Here is a 22,828-nt window from a genome sequence, read left to right as displayed (position 1 = left end):
ATTGTTTGTCATGAAATGCAGCTTATTCTGGGGTAAAAGAATGCTATTTTATGTTACAAAAATCTGATGTTTTAATAACCATTGTTTTGTTCCCTAAGTTAACTACCATCGGTGTCTTACTCATTTTCTCCCTTCCTTTCCTTCTTCTTCATTTTTTAATGTTACAAGGGTTAGTAAACTACTCACCTGTGAAAACTGATGGTAGACTTTTTTGATAAGTAATTATATACAGCTCTTAAAGAAAAGAATTCACGTGCAGCAAAGATGAAATGATTATGGATATAAAAGAATTAAGTGAAAATGAAGGCAGTGGGTGAAGAGAGAAAGAGCAGAAGGTAATTAATTAAATTCTACCAGGGGTTAAGAGGAACCTCAGCCACTAACGTTCTGTTACATTTCACAGCATCATATACACCGCGACCAATGGATCTATCGATCCAGAATCACTTATCTTAAACTAAAAGGTCTCGATAGAAGAAAAATTGGATGAAACATTCTTGTCAATATGGTGCTGCTATCAAGGCAGTAGCTCATTTCCTCGCATTAGGATGAAGTGTCAAGCTGGAATGATCAAGTGCAACTGACAAGAGAAGGGAAAATGAAGTGACTGGTCGAAGATCAGACTGTTTTCTATAAACACAAAGCTGGGCATGACGCTCAGTTGAAGGGTGGGTAGAGAGCAGCCTTCTGGTCACAGGGGTGGGTGTGCAGGGGTGAGGACCCTCAGAGGGAAGTGAAGGATGGAACACTTAAGGAAAAATCATAATAAATAAATCTTCATCTGGTGAAATTGAACACTCAATTTCCCTTTCTGGGTGGAGGAACGGCTGTGAATTATCTCGCTTTTGCAGTCCTTTAGGGGAAAGGCTAATGGCATCTCTGCCTGGTAATGTTTAATAATTAAGGTTAAAAATTACAGTTTGGAGGTGTGTGGTGATTTCTTGCTCATGATTTCCAGGATGATTGAGAAAGCAGGGGCCAGAAGTTTCAGTGAAACCCCTGGGAATAGAGATCTTCCTTACAAAGGGGAACTCTTTGTCTTTTTTATGTAAAAGATGCCATTTTAATATGCAGTGAGATGGAATTCCTGTGATCCTCCAGTTATGTAACAGCTATATCAAAAGATTCGTAACTCTAGGGTCTACCGGCTACACACACACACACACATCTCTAATAGGCTGTACACATTTCTGCCACTCTTCTGTAATAGAGCTCATTTTAATTATGCTTTTATTTTAATTGGTAAGCAAAAATGCATTCCAGCAGGCTACAACGACTGAATTTCTAAAATGGATCATCTTGGACCCTTCCCAACCATACTTCTCGTCTTTTAAAGTTTCTGTAAAGGCAAGCAAAACACACTGGCACTGAATGCATAAACTCAGTACACTTCTGAAACAACTCTTCACTACATTTTTGTTCTATTTTTACAAATCATCAAAATCTTTAGGTTGTAAGTACAACCTCGCGGGTGTGGAACGAATACACATTAAAAAATTAGCGTAATGCAGAAACAAATTAAAAATCTACAAAACGCACAGTGAAACACTCCAGGACCTGAAAAATACATGATGTCTGTGTGAGAAACTACAATTTATTGTTTAGAGACCTAAAACCTCTGAAGTGACTAATGGCAACGGAATAAGGTAGCTAAGTGTATTCCCTTTAAACCTTCTGTCCCTGAAACCTGCCATTCATCAAAAACACAGTCGCAGAGATGAGACTTAAAAAGGGTGTTGCAAAGACAACCAATAAAATGACTAAGCCTGTATTTGCTATCAAGTTTTCACTCCACTGCATGCTCTCATACCATCCTCTCTCCAAGGGTTATACATCGGGTAAGCAGTCTTTCCGTTAATTTTGTTAAATTAAAATACCAATTTCTTTCCATTAGCATAGAGGACTGTACATTTTTTGTTCTTTAAAAGAAGCAGCAAATGTGCTGAGCAAATTTAAAAACAACCAGATACGAATCATAAAAACTCCTACCTTACTAAGTTCTAGATAATTCCTGTTTTCTCCCATCATTGAAGACGCTGTCATTCTCTTACTGAGCCGGGCAGATTTATGTCCTCTGAATTTAAAAGAAGGAGAGGAAGATACGAGGGCTCCTGTTTGTGACAGTTTCGACTGGAACAAATGATTGATCACGACGTTTTCACTAGCTAGGAAATAAATAAATGAATACTGTAAGTGGCATTAGAATCGTAATTTACGCAAGCATTAAGCTAACCCCTCATCCTAGCGCTCTCACCATGAAAGCATTCTGTGCGGGGAGGGAATCGACATTTCCTTGTCCTTTTTGCTTTCATTTTCCCCACTACTCATCACACCGTTTGATGAATTCTGACTTTCTTTGCCCTCCACCCGGAGTCTGGATCCCAAGCTCTCCTGCCCTCGTCCTGCGCCCTGAAACCTTTGCTCTCAAATTCAGGGGCACTTGCTGCTCTCCTAACATCCAGAACCTGATCGGACCTGCTCAGACCTAAGACCTCAGGGCACTTGACCAAGCCATGAAGACTTATGGTTTCCATTATCAGCTCTCCGTTCCAGGAAAACAACTGCCAGGAGCCCACAGCCCCAGGAGGAAGCTCTCAGGGCATCTGCAGACATCGGGGGAGCCCCTGACTCACTCGGCTGTCTCTGCTGTTGGGGGAAGAGGTGCCTCTTTTTCTGATTCAGTTAGGCTGCAAACGTGAAAGCAAGCTGATAACTTTTAGATGTCAGCTTACAAAAATTCTAGTAATCCTGGGTCCATACGTGTTTCCTGACACCTCAGGGAGAAAAGGGTGCATGAATGAATGGAGTTTTGGTGGCAAATCTGAACAGTCAAGTGAGAACCTTGTCTGTCAGTTAAGCACCTAGAAGGCAAGCTTCTCGTGTTACTTACAGCTGTATACAGGCAGTGTTTAAGCCTTAATTTCCTTTTCTAAAAAATAACCACTGAGTACCTACTTTGTGGGTTCCTATAAGACTGAAGGGTGATGTAACGTGCATAAACTGTTTGGGATCAGTCTTAGCCCACTGGACAGTCAGCAATGGCAGAAGCAAAGTGGTTTAGTTTCTACCATTTCCACACTCAGATTATTTCACTTGCCCAGCTGATATATTTACTAGCAGTGCATTCAGTGAAAAGTCACTGCAAGAATTAAAAAAAAAAGAAACAAACCAGCGAGCCAGGAGAAGGGACAGAGAAGCGAAGACACAATTATGGATTACAGGAAGGTAAACAGGAGCCTTGTGGTTATGGGTTTGAGTTTTGGGAATCACAATAAACTCATGACTTTTAATATACAGTTTTATATATGTGTGTGTGTATAAAATCTATAAGTATATTTAAAATTTTCTAGTTCTGAAAGGGTCTAAAAGCAGTAAGACTCCAGTTGCAATGAGCCCAGACTGCCCCCATTTCTAAGTTTCTTAATACTATTCGTTTATAAAATAAGGCATCTTGGGTAAGTGGCTAGTTTAGGATGTGAGGCAAGGTAGAGGATCTTAGAATATTTTGGAAAGCCAGAATGTAAAACAGTGCTTAAAAAGGACAAGAGAACCTGTCAAAAGAACACAAGAACCAGCTTGGAGGGGTTCTCATTGGCTAAGTCTTGGGCAATTTTAGTATCAAAATAATGACAGTAATGGATTGTGTCCCTTAAATAAAATAACAATTCGTGAGTCCGTACTGATAATGAATGAACAAATGGATGGATGAATTATTAGAAAGGAGAGCTCTTATAGCAAGATGTCATTGCTGAAGACGGGGGTTATAAAAATCACACTTTTGTAACCAAAAGGGAAATCACTGATGTAGGCAACAATCATTGCCTCAGTCAAAACTAACGGGTGAAAGCTTGTGACAAACACTTCTTTAGAAATGACTTATCAGTTACAAACCGAAAACAGTGACGTTAGGGAGCTCTGAAGGACAGAGTGATCAAGGTGAAGGTCACCATGAGCTTTGGAACACAATGTGCTAAGGAGACATTGTCACCTCCGTGGGGCTCCTGCCAAGAAGGTGGAGACTGATTCCAACGTGAGGAGATAGCAAACAAGCCCATATTGAGGGACATTCTTCAAAAACTGGTCTTCCACTTTTTAAAATATTAATGTCAAGAAGAAAAGCTGAGGAAGGGTCCCAGATTAAAGAAGACTACTGAGAAATGGCAACTAAACTCACAAATGATCCTGAATTGGGGGGAAAATCATTCTGAAAGAGATTTGTGGGATAATCAGTAAAGTGTTATTTGAACTCTGAATTAGATACTGGTGCCATATCAATATTTAATAGTCTGATCCAGTGTTCTTGCCTGGAGAATCCCAGGGACATGGGAGCCTGGTGGGCTGCTGTCTATGGGGTCACACAGAGTCGGACATGACTGAAGCGACTTAGCAGCAGCAGCAGCAGCAGCAGCCATATCGATATTTAATAGTCTGGTCATTTCCTGGGGTTATGGAGGTCATGTCCTTGGTCTCTGGATAGGGACCAAAGGATTTGGGCAGAAAGACATTTGGCCATTCTCCTGTGGTTCAGAGCATGTGTGCACACACACACACAGATGGGAAGTAGACAGCAAGAGAGAAAAAGAGGAAGAAGATGAAGAAAGTCAGTCTGGGAAAAGAGCATATGGGAGTTCTTTGTACTAATTTTGTGACTTTTCTTTAAGTCTGAAATTGTTTCAAAACAACAGTGAAACAGTAAACATATAATGCCACGACCTGTTTAACTAAAAATATTGTTTATAACTGGTCTGTGGATGAACGGAACCACGCATAAAACAGTGCAGCAAGTCATTCCCATAATTGGGGAAATGTCTTTACTAAACCTCTCAACTCTAGAAGTAAGTATGAACGGAAACACATAACTGACGGAGTCTGTCCCTTCTCTGGATCGCAGGCTGGGGCCGAGTGAAGGTCAAGTGGAGAAGCCGTGCCCTGTGATGGAGACACATCATCCTGTGACAGTGAAGCCGCGCCCACAGGCAGAGTGCGTGCGCTGAGACTTCCGGCCTTGATGTCGCGCCTAAGAACCTGGGGAGGAAGCCCTTGGAGAAGACCCAGCTCTGGCCTCCCTACTCTATTTCTAGGAGTCACCTGCTGCAGGCATTTTCCTGCAGGTCCCCATATGCACAAGCAGCAATGAGAAGCACCCCTTGCTGGGGTCTCCACACAACGCTCTAGGCGCCTTCCTGCCAGGAAAAGGAGATGAGCTGACGGAGGTGCCCAAGGTCTGTAAGCAGGAATGCAGAACCGCCAGCAGCAGCATCGGCAGTAAATAGCTTTCCTCTACTACTGAGCAGACTGAAGAGTCTGGATTTTAACTTCTCTGCATCTTTTGGAGTCAAGTGGACCTGACTTCTCAGCTCAGGCGCCCAGAGGGACCCATGCTGATTTTCTGTTTAAGCAGTTGTCACCCAGCTCCCGGTCTGCACTGGGCAGGGGTCTCAAAGCCCCAGCCAGGTTGGCGAAGATCCTGCCACAGACCCCACCTCCTTCCTCAGGCAGAGCTTTTAGATAATAGGATACAAATCAGGTGCTGTAAGCAAAGTTCTTAGCAAGGTGTCTGGAAACATTACTGTTATCTGTAAACTACACTTTCTTTTAATAACTGTTTGCAGTGTTACAACATTCCACAGATTCATAAACTACTATCTCAATCCCCTTTGCTTGTATGACAGAATGGGTGAGCTACTGTGGCTTGGGTGCCAAATCCAGCCCTTTGCCTGTTTTTGTAAATAAAGTTTTATTGGAACACAGCCACATCCATATGTATTGGAACACAGCCACATCCATATGTATTGTCTATAGCTACTTCCTCCTTATCATAGCAGAGTTAAGTCGCTGTAACAGTGAACTTATGGCTCGCAAAGCATAAAGTATTTATTCTCTAACCCTTTGCAGAAAGTGCTTGCCGCCTCTTGTATGAACATATAAGGACACATTGTAAACTTTATGCTCATGTTCAGATGTATCTATAGTCTAAAATATTTAAAATAAGGTTCACCTGTTTTCTCTTGGCACTTGTCAGGCAGCATACACAAAAGAGTAACTTTAAAATATAAGGCCTCTATTAAGATAAGCAGAATTGCAATAACACAGCTATCTTGTTTTCATTCTAAACACATATTCTTGTGCCAACTTTGAAAACATGCTGTACACTAGACCTTCATAAAGTATATGGATTAAACTGAAGTATGTTATAAATGAAAGTCCAAATATTTGAAAACCAGAAGGAAGGTATTTCCAGTGATCATAAGCTCAATTATCTCACTCTTTTCTTTCTACACGGTATTATTCCAAGTCCATGCTTTTATCATTAGCCTCAACCTTTAAGAGAACTCAATAACCATACATCCTGAGAGGCAAGTGGAGTCATTCTCCATGAAAAGCAATATATTGCAACTCTGCTATTTGATTTAAGGTAACGATGTTCCTCAAGCCAGAAGTGATATGGATGTCTTGTTTCCAGCTCAAAGGCATCCAGCTATTTCATGAAAGGCTATCATATGCTTCTTTTCCTGGGAATGATAAATGGCTTCACCTCATTTAGAGCAACTTAAAGCACAAAAGATGATACATTTTAATTCTTTGAAGAGGTTATTAGGAAAATGTGAATCACTGCAGAAGTGCTATTAATAAAATAATTACTAGAGGGGATAGAATTTATATGTAATATATATAGATCTGTATATGGGCATCTATGTATATAACTATACTCTATATAAATACAGTACATCATTTTATATATACTATAGGGTTATATATATATATATATATATATAAATTATGTATATAAAGTACTAAGGTTCACTAAGTAGCTGTTGCCTATAAATCTATATTGGTATATACATATATGCATGTGTGTGTATATATAAACGTGTACTCTCATTTTACTTTATAAACATCAGCTCTTTATATCTGAAAGTGCATGAGAATAAAATACCAGCCTTCGGTGTACTCCCGAGTCATCTTAAGTAATGGAATTCACCCTGCTGTGGCCTAAATAACTCTGGAAACCATATTCATCTTCATCAGTCCGCACAGAAGAGCTTTTTTATATTCACACCGCCAGAGTGGGAAAGGTGTTTTATATTTCTATCTGCTAAAAGCTTAGTTAAATTATGGTTTCTACTAGACTCCAAATTAAATTGTAACCAAAGTATAGCATGGCAAGATCCATTCCTTATTATTCTGGGCATTAGAATGCAAAAGATATTTCAATTATCCTTAGCTGGTGGCATATTTTACAGGACCATGTTCAGAGACAGGGACATAAAGAATGGGTGGCATTTTAACCAAAGAGCAGGGAAACTTACTTTTCATTACAAATAGAAGATTCTGTGAAAGGGAGTCTTTATTTTTTTCAATTGCTCCAACAGCTTCATACATTACCTATAATAAAAGAAAGTAGCATCATTACTAATGGTTAAACATGACCATGAAAGTAATTTTCTTTAAAGAACAACTTGACTCAGTGACAGTTTTAAATTATTCATAAGAGCAGTATCTTCAGGTCATAAAGTTTTCGCTCCAAGCCAGTTCAAAGCTCTCCTTCCCAGGCTCTCCTCTGCACATTGAGTCAGGGACGCCTCTACTGTTCGGATGGGCAGAGTCCTCCTCCAGTGTTGGAGAAAATGGTGCTGATTCATGTCCACTGTGGTCCCTTTGGTTTCAAAAACTCTCACCTGCTCAGAAAACTCTCTAACCCAAGTTAGAAAGGCTTCACGACACCTTGGGAAGGAAGCAAGTGTCACCTCAGGACGAGAAAAGGAATGGCTTCTGCATTAAAAACTAAAAATGGAGCTACTGTGTGATCCCGCAATCCCACTCCTGAGTGTACATCCAGAGAAAACTCTAATTTGGAAAGAGACGTGCACCCCAATGTTCATGGCAGCACTGTTTGCCGTACGACAGCCAGGACACAGAAGCAACCTGAACGTACAGCGACAGAGGAACGGATAAAGAAGCATGGCATGTAAACACAATGGAACACTGCCCAGTCACAAAAAGAATGAAACAATACCATTTACAGCAACATGGGCGGATCTAAAAATTACCATACTGAGTGAAGTAAGTCTTTATGATGCTGGGAAAGATTCAAGGTGGGAGGAGAAGGGGACGACAGAGGATGAGATGGCTGGATGGCATCACCGACTCGATGGACATGAGTTTGAGCAAGCTCCGGGAGTTGGTGATGGACAGGGAGGCCTGGCGTCCTGCAGTCCATGGGGTCGCAAAGAATCCAACACGACTCAGCGACTGAGCTGAAGTGAAAGTAAGTCATGCTCAGTCAGGCAGTCATGTCCGACTCTTTGTGACCCCATGGACCGTAGTCTGCCAGGCCCCGCTGTCCATGGGATTCTCCAGGCAGGAATACTAGAGTGGGTTGCCATGCCCTCCTCCAGGGGATCTTCCCGACCCAGGGATCAAACCTGCGTCTCTTGTGTCTCCTGCACTGGCAGGCAGGTTCTTTCCCACTAGCACCAGCTGAGCTAAGCAGTAAAGCAGACAAATAAACAACTTCCAGATACTTCTATAATCAGTACCCAATTTGGTCCTAGGCCAAAACATGGCTTACCCGTGTCAGAATGGTTGCTATGTTATATATTACACGTTGTTGAATACCAGCAAATTTCTGTATCATCTAGAGCAGTGGTTCTCACCCAGGGTGACAGTGACCCTAACCAGTGCCTGGAGACGTCTGTGTTTGTCATAACTGAGGGGCTGGAAGGACTGGAATGCTGCAAACACCCTACACTGTCCTGGAAGCACCACCGTGAAGAGTATCTGCCCCAGATGCTATCAGATTGGGGTTGAGAAACCTCAACCTGGAGCGTGGCTCCTGCACGCCTTCCTGTATTAGAGGCAGTGGTGCCCCTGAGACTCCCGACACCCAGCTAAGGCATCTACATCTTTGGGTAGATGGCAGGTTATTTAGCAGGGTATTTGGTGGGTCATTTGGTGGGTGTTTGGCAGGTTATTTAACATCCCAGAGATGACCCTGCAGTGTTGGGTCCTCCTCTCTACAGCCCCAATCTATAACTCTAACCTCTGCTTTTCAGGGGAATCTGATGATTCTGGATTGAACACACACACACACACACACACACACACACACAAGTGAATGACTGATTGTCTCTAAAAACATTCCTTGTCTGTCTTTGCTCCTGTTACACCTTGTTTTCTGAGGGGCCTTCTCTTGTTTCTGGAGGGAGTGACTATGGATTCTTCAGCTCTGCCTCTGCAGCAACAAGCAAAGTGTCTTGTCCTTCGGGCAGATTCATTAAATAGTCAATGAAATGAACAAAAAGGTTCTGTTACAGTGACCACATACAGCACAAAATCACGCTGCCTGTTTTTATTTAAGATTATGTTGGTGGTGAAGTCACTCCCTCATGTCCGACTCTTGTGACCCCATGGACTGTAGCCCACCAGGCTCCTCTGTGCATGACATTTCCCAGGCAGGAATACTAGAGTGGGTTGCCATTTCCTTCTTCATGGGATCTTCCTGACCCAGGAATTGAATCTGGGTCTCCTGCATTGCAGGCAGATTCTTTACCAACTGAGCTACAGGGGAAGCTCAGAGAGTATGTTGATGTCATTAACACAAGATCCTACGCTCTAGGACATCTCATGAATGGCATCCTGATTGTATTTGGATAGTTAGAGAAAAAGCTAGAGGTCTCCCACCAAAACAAAAGCTCAAAACTTGCCAGTCGGAGACTCCAACTGGCAAAGTTACATGGAAAAGGTACTGAACAAAATCCATACGTGTGCAGACACTCAAGGAGGGCGGTTTGATGCCTGTAGAAAGCATGGATTGGGCAAAAGTTTTTGCTTCATATAAAATCGATGAATCTTGAAGCAGGTGAACTTCATTATTTTGTGGCAATGGGAACACTGCTTTAGCTCTCTAAGTGTTTCTTTTTGGGGGAACAGACAAGGCTGTTCTAGCTTAGCTGGGCCACTCGGGAGGGGAAGAGCAGGTGCTGCTGGATGGCAGGAAGCAGGCTTCAGGCGTGGGTCTTTCCAGGTCACTCAGCCCTGGGGCTCTGATTTCAGCACCGCCCTTCCCCTTCCTGCTGGTTTATTACTTAGGGGATGAAAGGAGAGAAAGCCTGAAAGTCACAAAAGACAGAGGCCAGGTTAAATGCTCTTTTCCACCCTCCATCTTTACATAATTGAAATTCAAACTAGTTTTTTTCTTTTTTTTCCTCTTAGGATTCAGGCTGTAAGTGACAGCGTCCCTCACACATGTAATAGAGACTTTATATGCACAGGGCCCCCTACGAATCTTTAAGGAAATTGTCATGTAGTCAAAGGTTTCCTCTCGAATGATTCTGTTGAGTACAATGGCTCAAAGGCAACGGAGTCTCTCCCCCACGTTTCAGCAGTTAGCACACTCATCTGAACGCATTGCTGTGGACGCCAGGCTGGGAGGACAGCGTAAGCTGGGCGCTACAGTCGCGCGTGCTCCTTTTTTGGAGGTACTCGCTGTAGCACAATAGCACGTAAATGCAGTTCATGTCCCTGAAAGATGAATTATGTTCGCCGTATATAAAAACAGGGGTATACAACTTTCACCCTGGGTGTGAATCACTATCCATCAAGGTTCCTGGGCTCCTGGGTCCACAGAGAAAAGTTTACAAAAGGCCAGACCACACACACAGTCTTCCCAACTGGAGGTTGTCAAGCTCAGGCTTGGCTAATTGCCAAGGAAAGCTGCGGTGCAAAGGTGAGTGAGCTCTGAGGAGACAGCTCCAGCCAGCACCTCTGGTCTTAATTCCCTGAGTTAAAGCAAGAGCGGCGGGCTTATGCACCCGGGTGAAGAAGGCGTGGGCTCTTCCAGCGTGTCCGTACCGAGTCACTTCAGTCGTATCCACGTTGTGCAACCCCATGGACTGCAGCCTGCCAGGTTCCCCTGTCCTTGGGGATTCTCCAGGCAAGAGTACTGGCGTGGGCTGCCGTGCCCTCCTCCAGGGGATCTTCCTGACCTAACCTGTGTCTCTAAATCTCCTGCCTTGGCAGGCAGTTTCTTTTACCAGCAACGCCCATGTGGTTAGCCTGGCGTCTTCCAGTACGAGGTCCTGACTCTCCAAGTCTGTGGTCCCAGTCCAGCTCCAGATGTCGGCACGCAGGAGGAGGGCTGTGTGAGGTCCAGGAGATGTGCCGTGGGAGCACCCACTCGGCGGCTGATCCACTGAGGACCTGCAGCATGTCCGTAGCGTGAGCACCCACAGTGTGTCTGGGACTCACGGACCACACTCTCTGGTGTCGAATAAACATGCACACGCCTTGGAACCCACCCAGACCTTTTTTTCTTTCTAAGATTTACTTATTATTACTTTTGGTGCTGCTCTAGGTCTTTATTGCTATGCACGGCCTTTCTCCAGTTGCACGGAGCAGGGAGGACTCCTCACCGCGGCGGCCTCTCGTGTTGCAGAGCACGGGTTCTAGGCACCAAGGCTTAAGTAGTTCAGTGCGCTCAGCAGTTGCAACTTGCAGGCTCAGGCTCACAGGCTCAGTAATTGCAGCCCACAGGCTTAGTTATTCTGTGGCATGGGGGGGTCTTCCCTAACCAGGGATGGAACCCGTGTCCCCTGCATTAGGAGGTAGATTCACTGGATCACCAAGGAAGTCCTCCACCCCGTCCTTTCTGATCATTGTTTAGAGGGGCGGGGCCCAGCAATCTGCACTTTGAACTTGCCCCCTAGCTGATCCTAGTTCACGGTCAAGTTTGAGAATCATGGCTCCAGGGACTACTGCCTTGATGCTCTGTGAACTCTGCCTCTGGCGTGATGCTGGCAGGAGATGGGGCATCTGGGAACAAGGTCTGCAGAGGATCAAGGCTTGCTGGGCATTTTAAATATGGAACAGCTACTAAAGCAGATATTTGCTCCTAAAGTTTAAGACTGCTGCTAAGTTTAAGATGAGAATACAATATAATTATGAAGTATCTGAAGCGAAGGTCGCTCAGCTGAGTCTAATCTCTGCGACCCCATAAGCTGTAGCCTACCAGGCTTCTCTGTCCATGGAATTTTCCAGGCAAGAATACTAGAGTGGGTTGCCATTTCCTCCTCCAGGGGATCTTCCCAACCCAGGAACTGAACCTGAGTCTCCCGCATTGCCGGCAGATTCTTCACCTTCTGAGCCACCATGGAGGTAAGCTGGGAGGTGAAAATCGTGGCCAGCAAGCAGGCATCACCACCTCTGTTTCAGGACTATTATTAGCAAGTGGAATCAGGGTCATCACATTTAATCGGGACAGTGTTACCAGAGAAACAAGAAGATACATGAAGCAGAGGCAGTCTGCACGCCTTTAAGTAAAGAGAGGTATCCATCTCTTTACTGAGAATTCACATTTTTTCTACCGGTGAGAATTAGGAGACTGTTGAAGGGACCCAAGAGGGAGAAGGACATGACCTCGGCGGCTGAAATGGGAAGCGGGTGTTTGGATTCCAGGGTAAACGGGACAGAAACGCTTGTATTCAGTCATTAACTGGGCTTCTGGTTTCACCATGAATTGACAAGTGGGACTAATATGGAAAATCAGTTTCATTTATTTATTTACATTTTTTGAGTCAGTTGAGGGAGTGTCCGGAGATTTAGTTTAGTTGAGCTTCTGGATTTGTGAACATGAAGACGCGACGCAAGCAGAGATATTAAAGGTAGACACGGAGCTGTGAAGCCCATAGAGACACAGGCAGGAGAGAGACGGGAGCCATTCCCATGAGAAGCCGAATCATGAGAGCATACTGACTCCCCGAAGGAGACAGAAAATACTGTCTTGGGAAACACCAACATTTACAGAATGGAAGTAATTTCACTCGTCAGTCAATCCCCATCTCCACCACGATATTTACATGATGCAAAATATAATCCATGAGAAAGAGAAGGGATTAACAGCTGATAAAAATCAGACTTTTGACATACATTCTCGAATTCTCTAGACCACATCAGAATGTCTGTAAAGTTGGATTTTAGCCAAAGAAATAAGATTGTTTTTCAGCAAAGGTAAATGGGTCTGATAATTCTTCATGCCTGGCTTCAGCTTTCTACCGGAGGTTTGCTAAGAAGTCTGGATTTCATGTGTAGTGGTAAATTGATCTCTCTATAGCATCAATATTTGTAAGCAGAGGTTTCTGTTTTTTATTTTTCCATTAACTGATTCCATCCAGCAGTTTTGCTTGCTCTCATTCTGATTCACTTTAAGTCGATAGATACTAATCAACAAAATAAGTTACTAGAAGCAGATTGTGTTACTGTTAAGTGTTTTAATATAAATATCTAGAATCTGGATATGGGCATTGAATTGAAATTACCATATCTGAAATTTATGAACACGCTTCTTTGGTTCCTTTTGAGAAGAAAAAAAATACCAGTCAACTAACAATAAGATATCAATATTCAAGGAAATTCCAAAGTTTCCTATTTATAAATGTCTGTCATCCACGAAGATGAAGGAACCAGTTAAATCTTTGGAAAAAAAAAAAGAAAACAGTGAGATTCCCTAAATAAAAGCCTGTGTTTTTTTTCTTCCTAATAAAACCCTGGATAAGGAAACATTTATCAAATCTACAAAAATCGACACCACAAGTGATCCTGACACAAGAAACGGGGCACCAGGAGCCTGGCGGAGCTCATTCTTATTTTCCTAAAAGTCTGCCCAAGAGGTGAACAAACACAGATGTAGATCAAGCTCTTTCTGTATGGGTCAAAATATCCTTGTCAAATAACCTTTAATAGTAGCAGTTTGGCCTAGACCAGACAGATTTCATTGTTATGTCTGGGGATTCTGCCTGGAGAAAAGAAGGAGAGAAATAAAAGGAAGCTTCCTTATTGATTATTGCGTCTCCTTTTTCTGCTGATTTAAAGGTTCACTTTCAGAGCTGTCTTGGGCACATGGGGTCTCCCACAAATCTCTGGGGGTGAAGGCCAGCCAACAAGCTACAGAAGACGCTCCTGACACAGGTGTCCTGGGGAGATTGAAGGGACCAAGGCATCCCCCCTCCTCCGCACACATGTTATGTAAATATGTCTGAGGGCAAAGAGGTTGGCTGTCATCCGCGTATCACCCAGAATGTAATGTATGGCAGCCTCCGTGAGATAAAGATCTCCGCTTCTCAGAAGTCTGGGCAACACCATAAATCTCACCCGACATGTTTCACACTTAATTTATTCCACAATGGGGGTAGATCCTTTTCAAGGAGCAGGGGGAAAAAAATTACGCATTTTACAGACTGGCCACAAATCAGTCTCTCCCCCACATCACTCCGATCAGCAATCTTTTCGTAATTGGGTTCCTGGAAAGGCTTGTGGAAATGAGTGACATGATGATAAGGGCCAGGGTCCACTGTCTGGGATTACGACTTTATCCATCTCGCTAGGATGTGACTTAGGGGGCTGGGAAAGGAACCCCGGTGAATGCAGTCACGCCCCACCCTCATAAAGATGCACCTACGAGCACATCACATGAAGTGCTTTACCTCTTCCTCCTGCCGTAAAATGACATCTCAGAATACGAATGGAAATTGCAGAGAGTGCTTCCATTTTCTTAAGGGAAATAACAGTGAAAGGATCTTTAAAAATCTGCAGTAAAACTTCAAAGACCTTACAGGTGTGTGCTTGATTAAAATATTAGTCACAATGCTTAAATGGTAAAGAATGTAATTTTTACAAAAATTGTCTTTAATCAAGGTAGCATTACCGATCACAAAAATCACCAGGTAGTCAGTGAAAAACAGAATGTCACATCAACATAAGGCAAAACAGATTTCTAAATACTTTTTCTTTTAATATTATAGTTTCCACAGATAGAGGAAAATCTCAATTTTCTGCACTAACGTTCCCCTGAAGGCTTTCAAATGATACAGAAAGTGTAAGAAAAGATGATGCCATGACTGTGGAGGTTATATATTCCTTATCATCTGCTAAAGCTGCATTAATACCATAAATATTCTAACACACTTAGAAACATCGATTTATATAACACGAGCATATGTATAACATACAAGAAGTAACAAATATCTTTTCTAACGAATCAAGGACCTTTACCAATAATTTAGAAAAGTTAGTCGGGACTCTAATATTCTCAGTGTAGCCAGTTGCTTAGATGGCTCCTGAAATACGTTCATGACCTCGATATCTGTGATGGATGAGTTTAAAAGTGTGCTAAATATGGTGGTGATTCTGCATAGAAAGACCTTCGGCTCTTGTTGGGGAAATGTGACTGGCGTCTTTGACAGAAGGCTGCACAACAGTCCTCCTTGCACTGATCTCGTGCTTCCCACTTCACCTTCACTTATCTTAGCCAACAGGCCGAGAAGCGGTACTGCTTAAACTTCAAAGCGAGTTTTTTTGAGGTTCACAGCTCTGTTCCTCTTAATCACAAACTCCACCGATGTGCCGGCTGAGGGTCAGTGTGCTCCGCAAAGTCACAGCAATGGTACCCCAAGCACCCTGGAGCATCTATCACACGACGCAGATTCCATCAGGTGAGGTAACATAGACTTCACCACACACCACAGTGGAGAGAAAAAGATGTGGGGGTGGGGGGCAGCAATGAGAAAAGTGAGACACGCCCCCCAAAATTCATGCCCACCCAGAACCAGAATGTCAGAATGTGCTCTTTTTTGGAAATAAGATCTTTGTGGATGTAATCAGTTACGATGAGGAGGTCCTACTGCATGGGGGGTGGGGTGGGCAGGGGGGTATGCAGTGACTGGTGTCCTTAATAAAGAGAAGGGGATACACAGAGACCCAGGCAGAGAGAAAACCTCATGAAGATGGAGGCAGAGACCTGGGTGCTGTGTCCACAAGCCAAGGAATGACAGCTGCTGGCAACCCCAGAAGCTGGGGGAGAGAGACCTGGAACAGATATTTCTCAAAGCCTGGAGAGGGATCCGACCTGCAGACACTTGATCTCAGACGCTGGCGGACAGAACTGTGAAGGATACATTCTACGGTCTGAAGCCACGCTGTGTGGGGGAGTCTGTCATGGTGCCCGCAGGAGGCTCACTCACAGCGGTGCAGTATTTGCTAAGTCACAGAACACCGCTCCCCCAACCCTGGAACATCAACACCGACGGTTGGGGTGGAAATGTTTCAGAGGCACTTTGCAACTTGAAAACGGCTATGCAAGCATCAGGCATGCTTGCTGATGAGGGAAGAGAGAGCAGAGTAACGTGGACGAGGCAAGAACTGGGGCCTTGGGAAGACAGGAAAGATTTGGAAAGAAAGAGGAAAGGGGTGTTCCAGGTGAGGAAACTGCGTGAGCAAAGACAGACATGGGTAAACGCGGACGTCATTTTCAAATGAATCAGGTGTAGTTTAAAAAAAACAAAACTACAGTGTTACAAGTTACAACTCCTCACTACTTTTCTAATCTGTAAACGCTGAACCAAGGAACAGGCGCATTAATTCCCAGAGCTGCTGGAACCAACAGCCACTCTGGAGTCAGGCATCCCTGCTTGCCATCCTGGCTTCTTCCAGCTTCTGGAGGCTCCAGGCTGCATTCCTTCAGTCCTTTCCTTTCTCAACTCGCCCTTGCCTCACGCTTATAAGGACACTTGTCACTGGGCTTGGGACTCAACAGATAATCCAGGAGGATCTTCTCCTCTCAAGACTCTTGACTTAACTACACATGCAAAGACCCTTTTCCAAATCAGATCCCATCTGTAGGCTCCAGGAGTGAGCAGCAGGGCCCGTCCTATGGGACGGGGACACTCTCTCACCCACCGTGCTGCTGTGTGTTTGGAAAGAGAGGGAGGCTGAAACACAGACACAGCACCCTAGGTAAGAGCGACATCACCAGCTTGATTTCCATGAATCATCAACGGGACACTTACCCATGAATCACTTCATGCCAAAAAAACAACAATGATCACAACAAACAATGTTCAGACAAAGACTTGCTGAGTAGATACCAAAGAGGATCAAATACGTGTCATATCAGTTCAGTTCAGTCACTCAGTCGTGTCCAACTCTTTGCGACCCCGTGAACCACAGCACGCCAGGCCTCCCTGTCCATCACCAACTCCCAGACTCCACCCGAACTCATGTCCATTGAGTCGGTGATGCCATCCAACCATCTCATCCTCTGTCATCCACTTCTTTTCCTGCCCTCAATCTTTCCCAGCATCAGGGTCTTTTCAAATGAGTCAGCTCTTCGCATCAGGTGGCCAAAGTATTGGAGTTTCAACTTCAACATCAGTCCTTCCAATGAACACCCAGGACTGATCTCCTGGTGTTATAGGACGTGTCATATATTTGACAGCTATTAATCCTGATCTCTATTTTCATGAATTTAAGTTTTATTATTTCAGATTGCTTTACTATCTCTTAATCGATCCTCTTTTCTCACATTAAAGTGTAGGGACTTCAAAATACTACTTCTTTTAAAGTTTAGGAATCACCTTCAAGAAATTCAGCTTTCCTAGGAGCCAACGTCTTTTGCCAAATCATAATTCCTCCTTCCTTCAAGATTCTTAATTTTAAAAGCCAAATTAGATGCTCTTCCGGATTTAGTGCTTATCCATCATTTAAATCACCAGAAGTTTAAGAGCAATCCCTAAAACAGGTAACTCCATATACAGTTTAAAATTTGCTAAAACAAATAACAACAATTAAAAAAAAATCCCACACAACTCACAGCTTCTTTAATTCAAATTCATGCTCACTAACAAGACCTTGTTAATATTTCATGCACAGTCTCTTCCCACTGACTTTAAAATATTTCTGAAACGGAGAGTGGAAAATACATCACGCTCCTATGAGTAATGAAAAATTCAAATGTGTTTAGGGAAGATCTTTGGCTATAATTTAAATAATGTTGCTTAAACATTTCTAAAAGACCTCTGAGCCTCTGCTCCAAATGAAATTCAGAAGCCTGTTCGGGGCTCCTGCAGTCAGATGTGTGGGTCCTGGGGGCAGGCGGCTGGAGTCAGAATCATCACCAGCAGTGATGATCGCCCTTCCTGTGAGATGTAGTACCCTTCTACTAACAAAACCAGGTAAACGAGTCACGGAGGAACAAGTGGTGATGGGAGGGACTCTAGCACATCTGTCTGGGCTAAGAAGAGACGCCCATCAAGCCTGCAACCCCCCAAGCCATCGTGGTCTCCCTGGGGATCAACTCGGTCATCAGAGGGCTATTCAGGCTTGCTCATCCTACAATCCAAAATAGACCCCTGCCTGCTGGTTTTAAGCCAATTAGCTCTTTGTTACAACTTCTGAATTACAGGATGCAGAAATGTGCTGCTTTCCTTGAAAATGCAGTGCCTCAGAATTCAAGTGTATGCAGCTACATCTGATGATTGGAATGGCATATGGCTTGACATACTGCCACAAATTACATAGACTCTATGCTTCAACATGTGAATAGTCCTCAGGGAGTCCTTGGGCTAAGACTCATCAGTACATCTCAGTGAAATGAAAGACTTTCATAAAACCACAAAATTGACTCCAATTATGGAAAATCCTGCTTTAAAGTATAAAGGTGCTTTTACAGGAAATTTTGTGATTCCACAGGGTCTTAGCTATGTGGCAATTAATCAATGGGCTTTCTCTGCTTTGCTTTATTGCTCTCAGAGCTCGGTGATATAATTGTATTCATTCAAACTCTTCATTGCTTTCCCCCAGATTTTCTTAAAACAACTGAAATTTTATTAAGTGCTTGTGTAATACTTTTTGAATGCAAACATAAACTAATTAGCAAGCAAAATATTATTCCAAAGCTTGGTACCATTGTTTAATACAATTAGCATTTACTGAACATCTAGTATATCCCCAAGATACAACACAGACTTACAAGGCAGGTCAGGAGGGTCAGGTGTATAGGTACTGAAGATGAAACTTGCAGAAAAATAAGTTTTCAACTAAATCCTATGAATTCAGTAAATTATTTTTTAAAATCATCAAATAATTCATTTATTCATTAAATATGTATTGATGTCTTTTACATGCCAGACACTTTCCCAGGCACTGGGGATATGAAAGAATATAGAAACAAAGATAGTTGCTTAATAGAACGTCCATCAACAGAATAATGGATAAAGAAGATGTGGCACATATACACAATGGAATATCACTCAGCCATGAAAAGAACGAAATAACGCCATTTGCAATAATACGGATGGACCTAGAGATTATCGTATTGAGCGAAGTAAGTCAGAAAAAGACAAATATCATAGGAGGAACTTATCTGCAAAACAGAAAGACAGACTCACAGACGTAGAAAACAAACGATGGTCATCAAAGCCGAAAAGGGCAGAGGGATAAATGAGGAATTTGGGATTAGCAGAAACATAAACTACACGTGAAAGATAAATGAGATCCCACTGTATAGCACAGCAAAGTATACTCAGCACCTGGGAATAACCTACAATGGAGAAGAATCTGAAAAAGAATATGTGTGTGTGTGCATATATACACACACATAAATATACTTATGTGAAACTGAATCGCTTTATTGCACACTTGAAACTAACACAACATTGTAAATGAACTAAACCTCAACTTTTTTTTTTTCTGATGCAAAAAGTTTTCTTGAAATGAAAAGTTTCCTAGCATTCTAATGGTATTTTATTACGCAAGTATCTTTGTTTCTATGTTCTGTAATAAATTCTCAATATAAAGAAAATATAGATAAAAAATCTAAACACAGGACTAAAGATTGTCACTGCTATAAAAATTTTAAAGGCTAACTCTCTCAAATACAAAGATAGCTAATGATTTCTGAGAACATCCATTCATTATATAAGATGATTCGCTGCCTTCCTCCCCACACACGAGCCATCGCACCAGAACTTCCCCAGGTGTCCTGCCTAACCACCCTCTCCAGGCACACTTCCTGTTGGCCCTGACCTCTGCTTCCCTCTTGGTTTCCATGATACTTTCCTTTCCTACTAATATCTTTCTCCCTCTTCTCCACGTTCAATGATCAGATACACATTTTCCAAAATATGACTGTTTCTAAAAACAACCAACCTCCCAGCATCATTTTCAGCATCTCCTGAGGGTTTCCATTCAAAAATCTCCAATTCAAAATATCTGAAACTGAGTTATCTTTCCTTCCAAAGTGCCTTCTCCTCTAGCATTTCCCTTCTTGGTTGGCCTACGACAACCTTCCATCAGTCAACAGGGTGAGACCCTCAGAGTCATTTCCAGTCCAATGTTACTCTAAGCAAGTTATAGCATAAACACTTGTTAATTTCGCCTCTCCTTACTTGACCGTGGTATACTTGAGGTCTCTGGTTTGCTAATGCCTGGGCTGTGGCAGACGGGAGTATCCAGTAACCACTGGTTGAAATGAACTGAAATACACTGAGAAGGAAAGAATAACTAGGGATCCCCCCCCCAAACGGTTATTTGTACTACAGCCCAAACATGGGGGGCAAGCCTGGAGGCTACAGATTCAGAAGTGGAAGAATTCACCATGGATGGCTAAGCGGGATGTGTAGGTAAGTATGGAAAGATGGATACAATTGGCCCTTGAGAAGAAGACAGGAAGGTATTTCTAGCTTGAGTGTGAGGGGCTTCATCTGGGGGTGCATAGAGAGCTGCAGGAAAACAGTGAGTGGACTGGAATAATGCATCTGCCTAGAGGTTTTGTAGAGGAGAGCTGGGCACATGAGCCTTGGAGGAAGTGATGGACCCACTTGGAGAAGCCCAACATGAGCCTGGCCTCAGGGGTGTGACGGGTTTACACAGATTAGAGTTGGTCTGTGAAGGATTTGAAGCATGAAGCATGCTTTACAAACCTGGTTAGGGAATGCAGAGGGACCTGAGAGCAACTTTCCTAGGTAGACATGCTTCAGGAAAGTAATTTCATACTAACAACTATCGGAAAAGACCCTGATGCTGGGAAAGCTTGAGGGCAAGAGGAGAAGGGGACGACAGAGGGGACAACACGGTTGGATGGCATCACTGACTCAGGAGACATGAGTTTGAGCAAACTCCAGAAGATGGTGAAGGACCTGTCTGTGCTGCGGTTCATGGGGTCACAGAGAGTCGGGCACGACTGAGCGACTGAACAACAGCAACAACTGTTATGAGGGTAAGTAACCTCAGGTGTCCAGCTGGATTTTGAAAATATCCCAAAGTTCACAGCAGACCTTCTGTATTAATCCAGCTCTCTTTTGCTCATATTGTTACAAATCTGGCATGCAAGCTCAGTTACTCAGTCATGTCCCATTCTTTGCGACCCCATGGACTGTAGACAGTCAATCTATATAGTCCGTCCTGTGTCCATGGGATTTCCCAGGCAAGAATACTTGCCTGGGAAAGTATGTAGTTTAGAATTTTCAACAGCAGAAAAGTTGCATTTTTTCTTTCTGGTACATAGACCTATACATGTGCCTGACTGCTAAGTCACTTCAGTCGTGTCTGACTCTTTTCAGCTCCATGGAGTGGGTTGCCATTTCTTCCTCCAGGGGATCTTCCCAGTCCAGGGATCAAACTTGAGTCTCCTGCATCTCCTGAACTGGCAGGTGGATTCTTTACCACTGTGCCCCCTGGGACGTCCCAAGTTACAAATCTGGCAACATTATGAAAAGAATTCTACTGCATGCTTCATCACCCATGTTCTGAAGATGCCTACTCCTTATCAGGCAGAAAGGAAACAGCTCAGGGAAGAAAGAGCTTGTGGGTTGTTCGCCCAGTATCAGTGACCAAAACTCTACAATGTCAAGATCTTAAAGGGTTGCCCTTAAGGCCTTCGGTCCACGAGTGCTCAGTCCTGTGAACTCACCCGGCCTGCGTAGTGCATGACGGTGAAAGCTGCGCCTTGGTCTCGGAGGGCGAGGTTCCCATTTCCATCCTTCACGGGGGAGTAGACCGCATTTGTGTTTGAGGATTCTAGCAGACCCTGGAGCTTTTTGGGAAGACTTGGTTCCACTGACCAAATCATTTGACTTTCTTCGTCCAATAGAGAGAGAAATCCAGAAGGCTTCTGAAAGTTAAAAAGACAGCTGTTTTTCCCTTCCATTCCTCAGTCTGCTATTTTCGTTACTGTTCACACATACCATTTGCAGCCTCATCATGTTAATACGATCACTCAGAACATGAGTTTGCCTTTCAATACACGTCTATTTTTGTTCTCCACTGTGTCCCCACCACCTAGCAAACCTCTGATGTAATGTTGGCCCTCAGTAGTATTTTTTGATCAGGAATTAATAAATAAAATAGCATGCTTTGATGTCCTGAAAACATGGGCGTTGTTCAAATATATATTCTCATCTTAAGAAAAATAGAATTTCCAACCACCGAAAAGTTGTATTTTTTCTTTCTGGTATATAGACCTATACATGTGCCTGCCTGCTAAGTCACTTCAGTCGTGTCTGACTCTTCAACTCCAGGGACTGTAGCCTGCCAGGCTCCTCTACACATGGAGTTTCCAGGCAAGAATACTGGTGAGGGCTGCCATGCCCTCCTCTGGGCGTCTTCCTGACGCAGGGGTCGAGCCTGCGTCTCTCGGTTCTCCCACTGGCAGGCGGGTTCGTCAGCACTCGTGCCACCTGGGAAGCCCCCAGACCTACGTATTTATGTAAAAATGCAACTTTCACTCTGTACTTGGTATGTCTTTTCCTTGCACTTTGCAGAGAGATCAAAGAGAAGTAGCAGCAGAAATACCCAGGGTCATTTCCAGACCCTTATGGCAGAAAGTGAAGAGGAACTAAAAAGCCTCTTTGATGAAAGTGAAAATAGAGAGTGAAAAAGTTGGCTTAAAGCTCAACATTCAGAAAATGAAGATCATGGCATCCGGTCCCATCACTTCATGGGAAATAGATGGGGAAACAGTGGAAACAGTGTCAGACTTTATTTTTTGGACTCCAAA

At 43.4% G+C, this 22,828-nt stretch overlaps 1 protein-coding gene across 3 annotated transcripts in view; it reads right to left on the bottom strand.

The window, feature by feature from the left end:
* The window catches only part of MYO16 (myosin XVI), a 517,433-nt gene that overhangs the window by 137,623 nt on the left and 356,982 nt on the right, over window positions 1-22,828 (bottom strand). For all 3 annotated transcript variants that reach the window (XM_061435364.1, XM_061435363.1, XM_061435362.1), the window contains exons 23-25: window positions 21,743-21,943; window positions 7,311-7,386; window positions 1,990-2,165 (exon numbers count right to left, since the gene is read on the bottom strand). In XM_061435364.1, the coding sequence (XP_061291348.1) occupies window positions 1,990-2,165; window positions 7,311-7,386; window positions 21,743-21,943 (453 nt within the window). The remainder of the gene's footprint in view (window positions 1-1,989; window positions 2,166-7,310; window positions 7,387-21,742; window positions 21,944-22,828) is intronic.

Source organism: Bos javanicus, chromosome 12, assembly GCF_032452875.1.
Source record: "Bos javanicus breed banteng chromosome 12, ARS-OSU_banteng_1.0, whole genome shotgun sequence".
NCBI lineage: Eukaryota > Metazoa > Chordata > Mammalia > Artiodactyla > Bovidae > Bos > Bos javanicus.
This window is presented reverse-complemented; position numbering and strand designations above follow the sequence as displayed.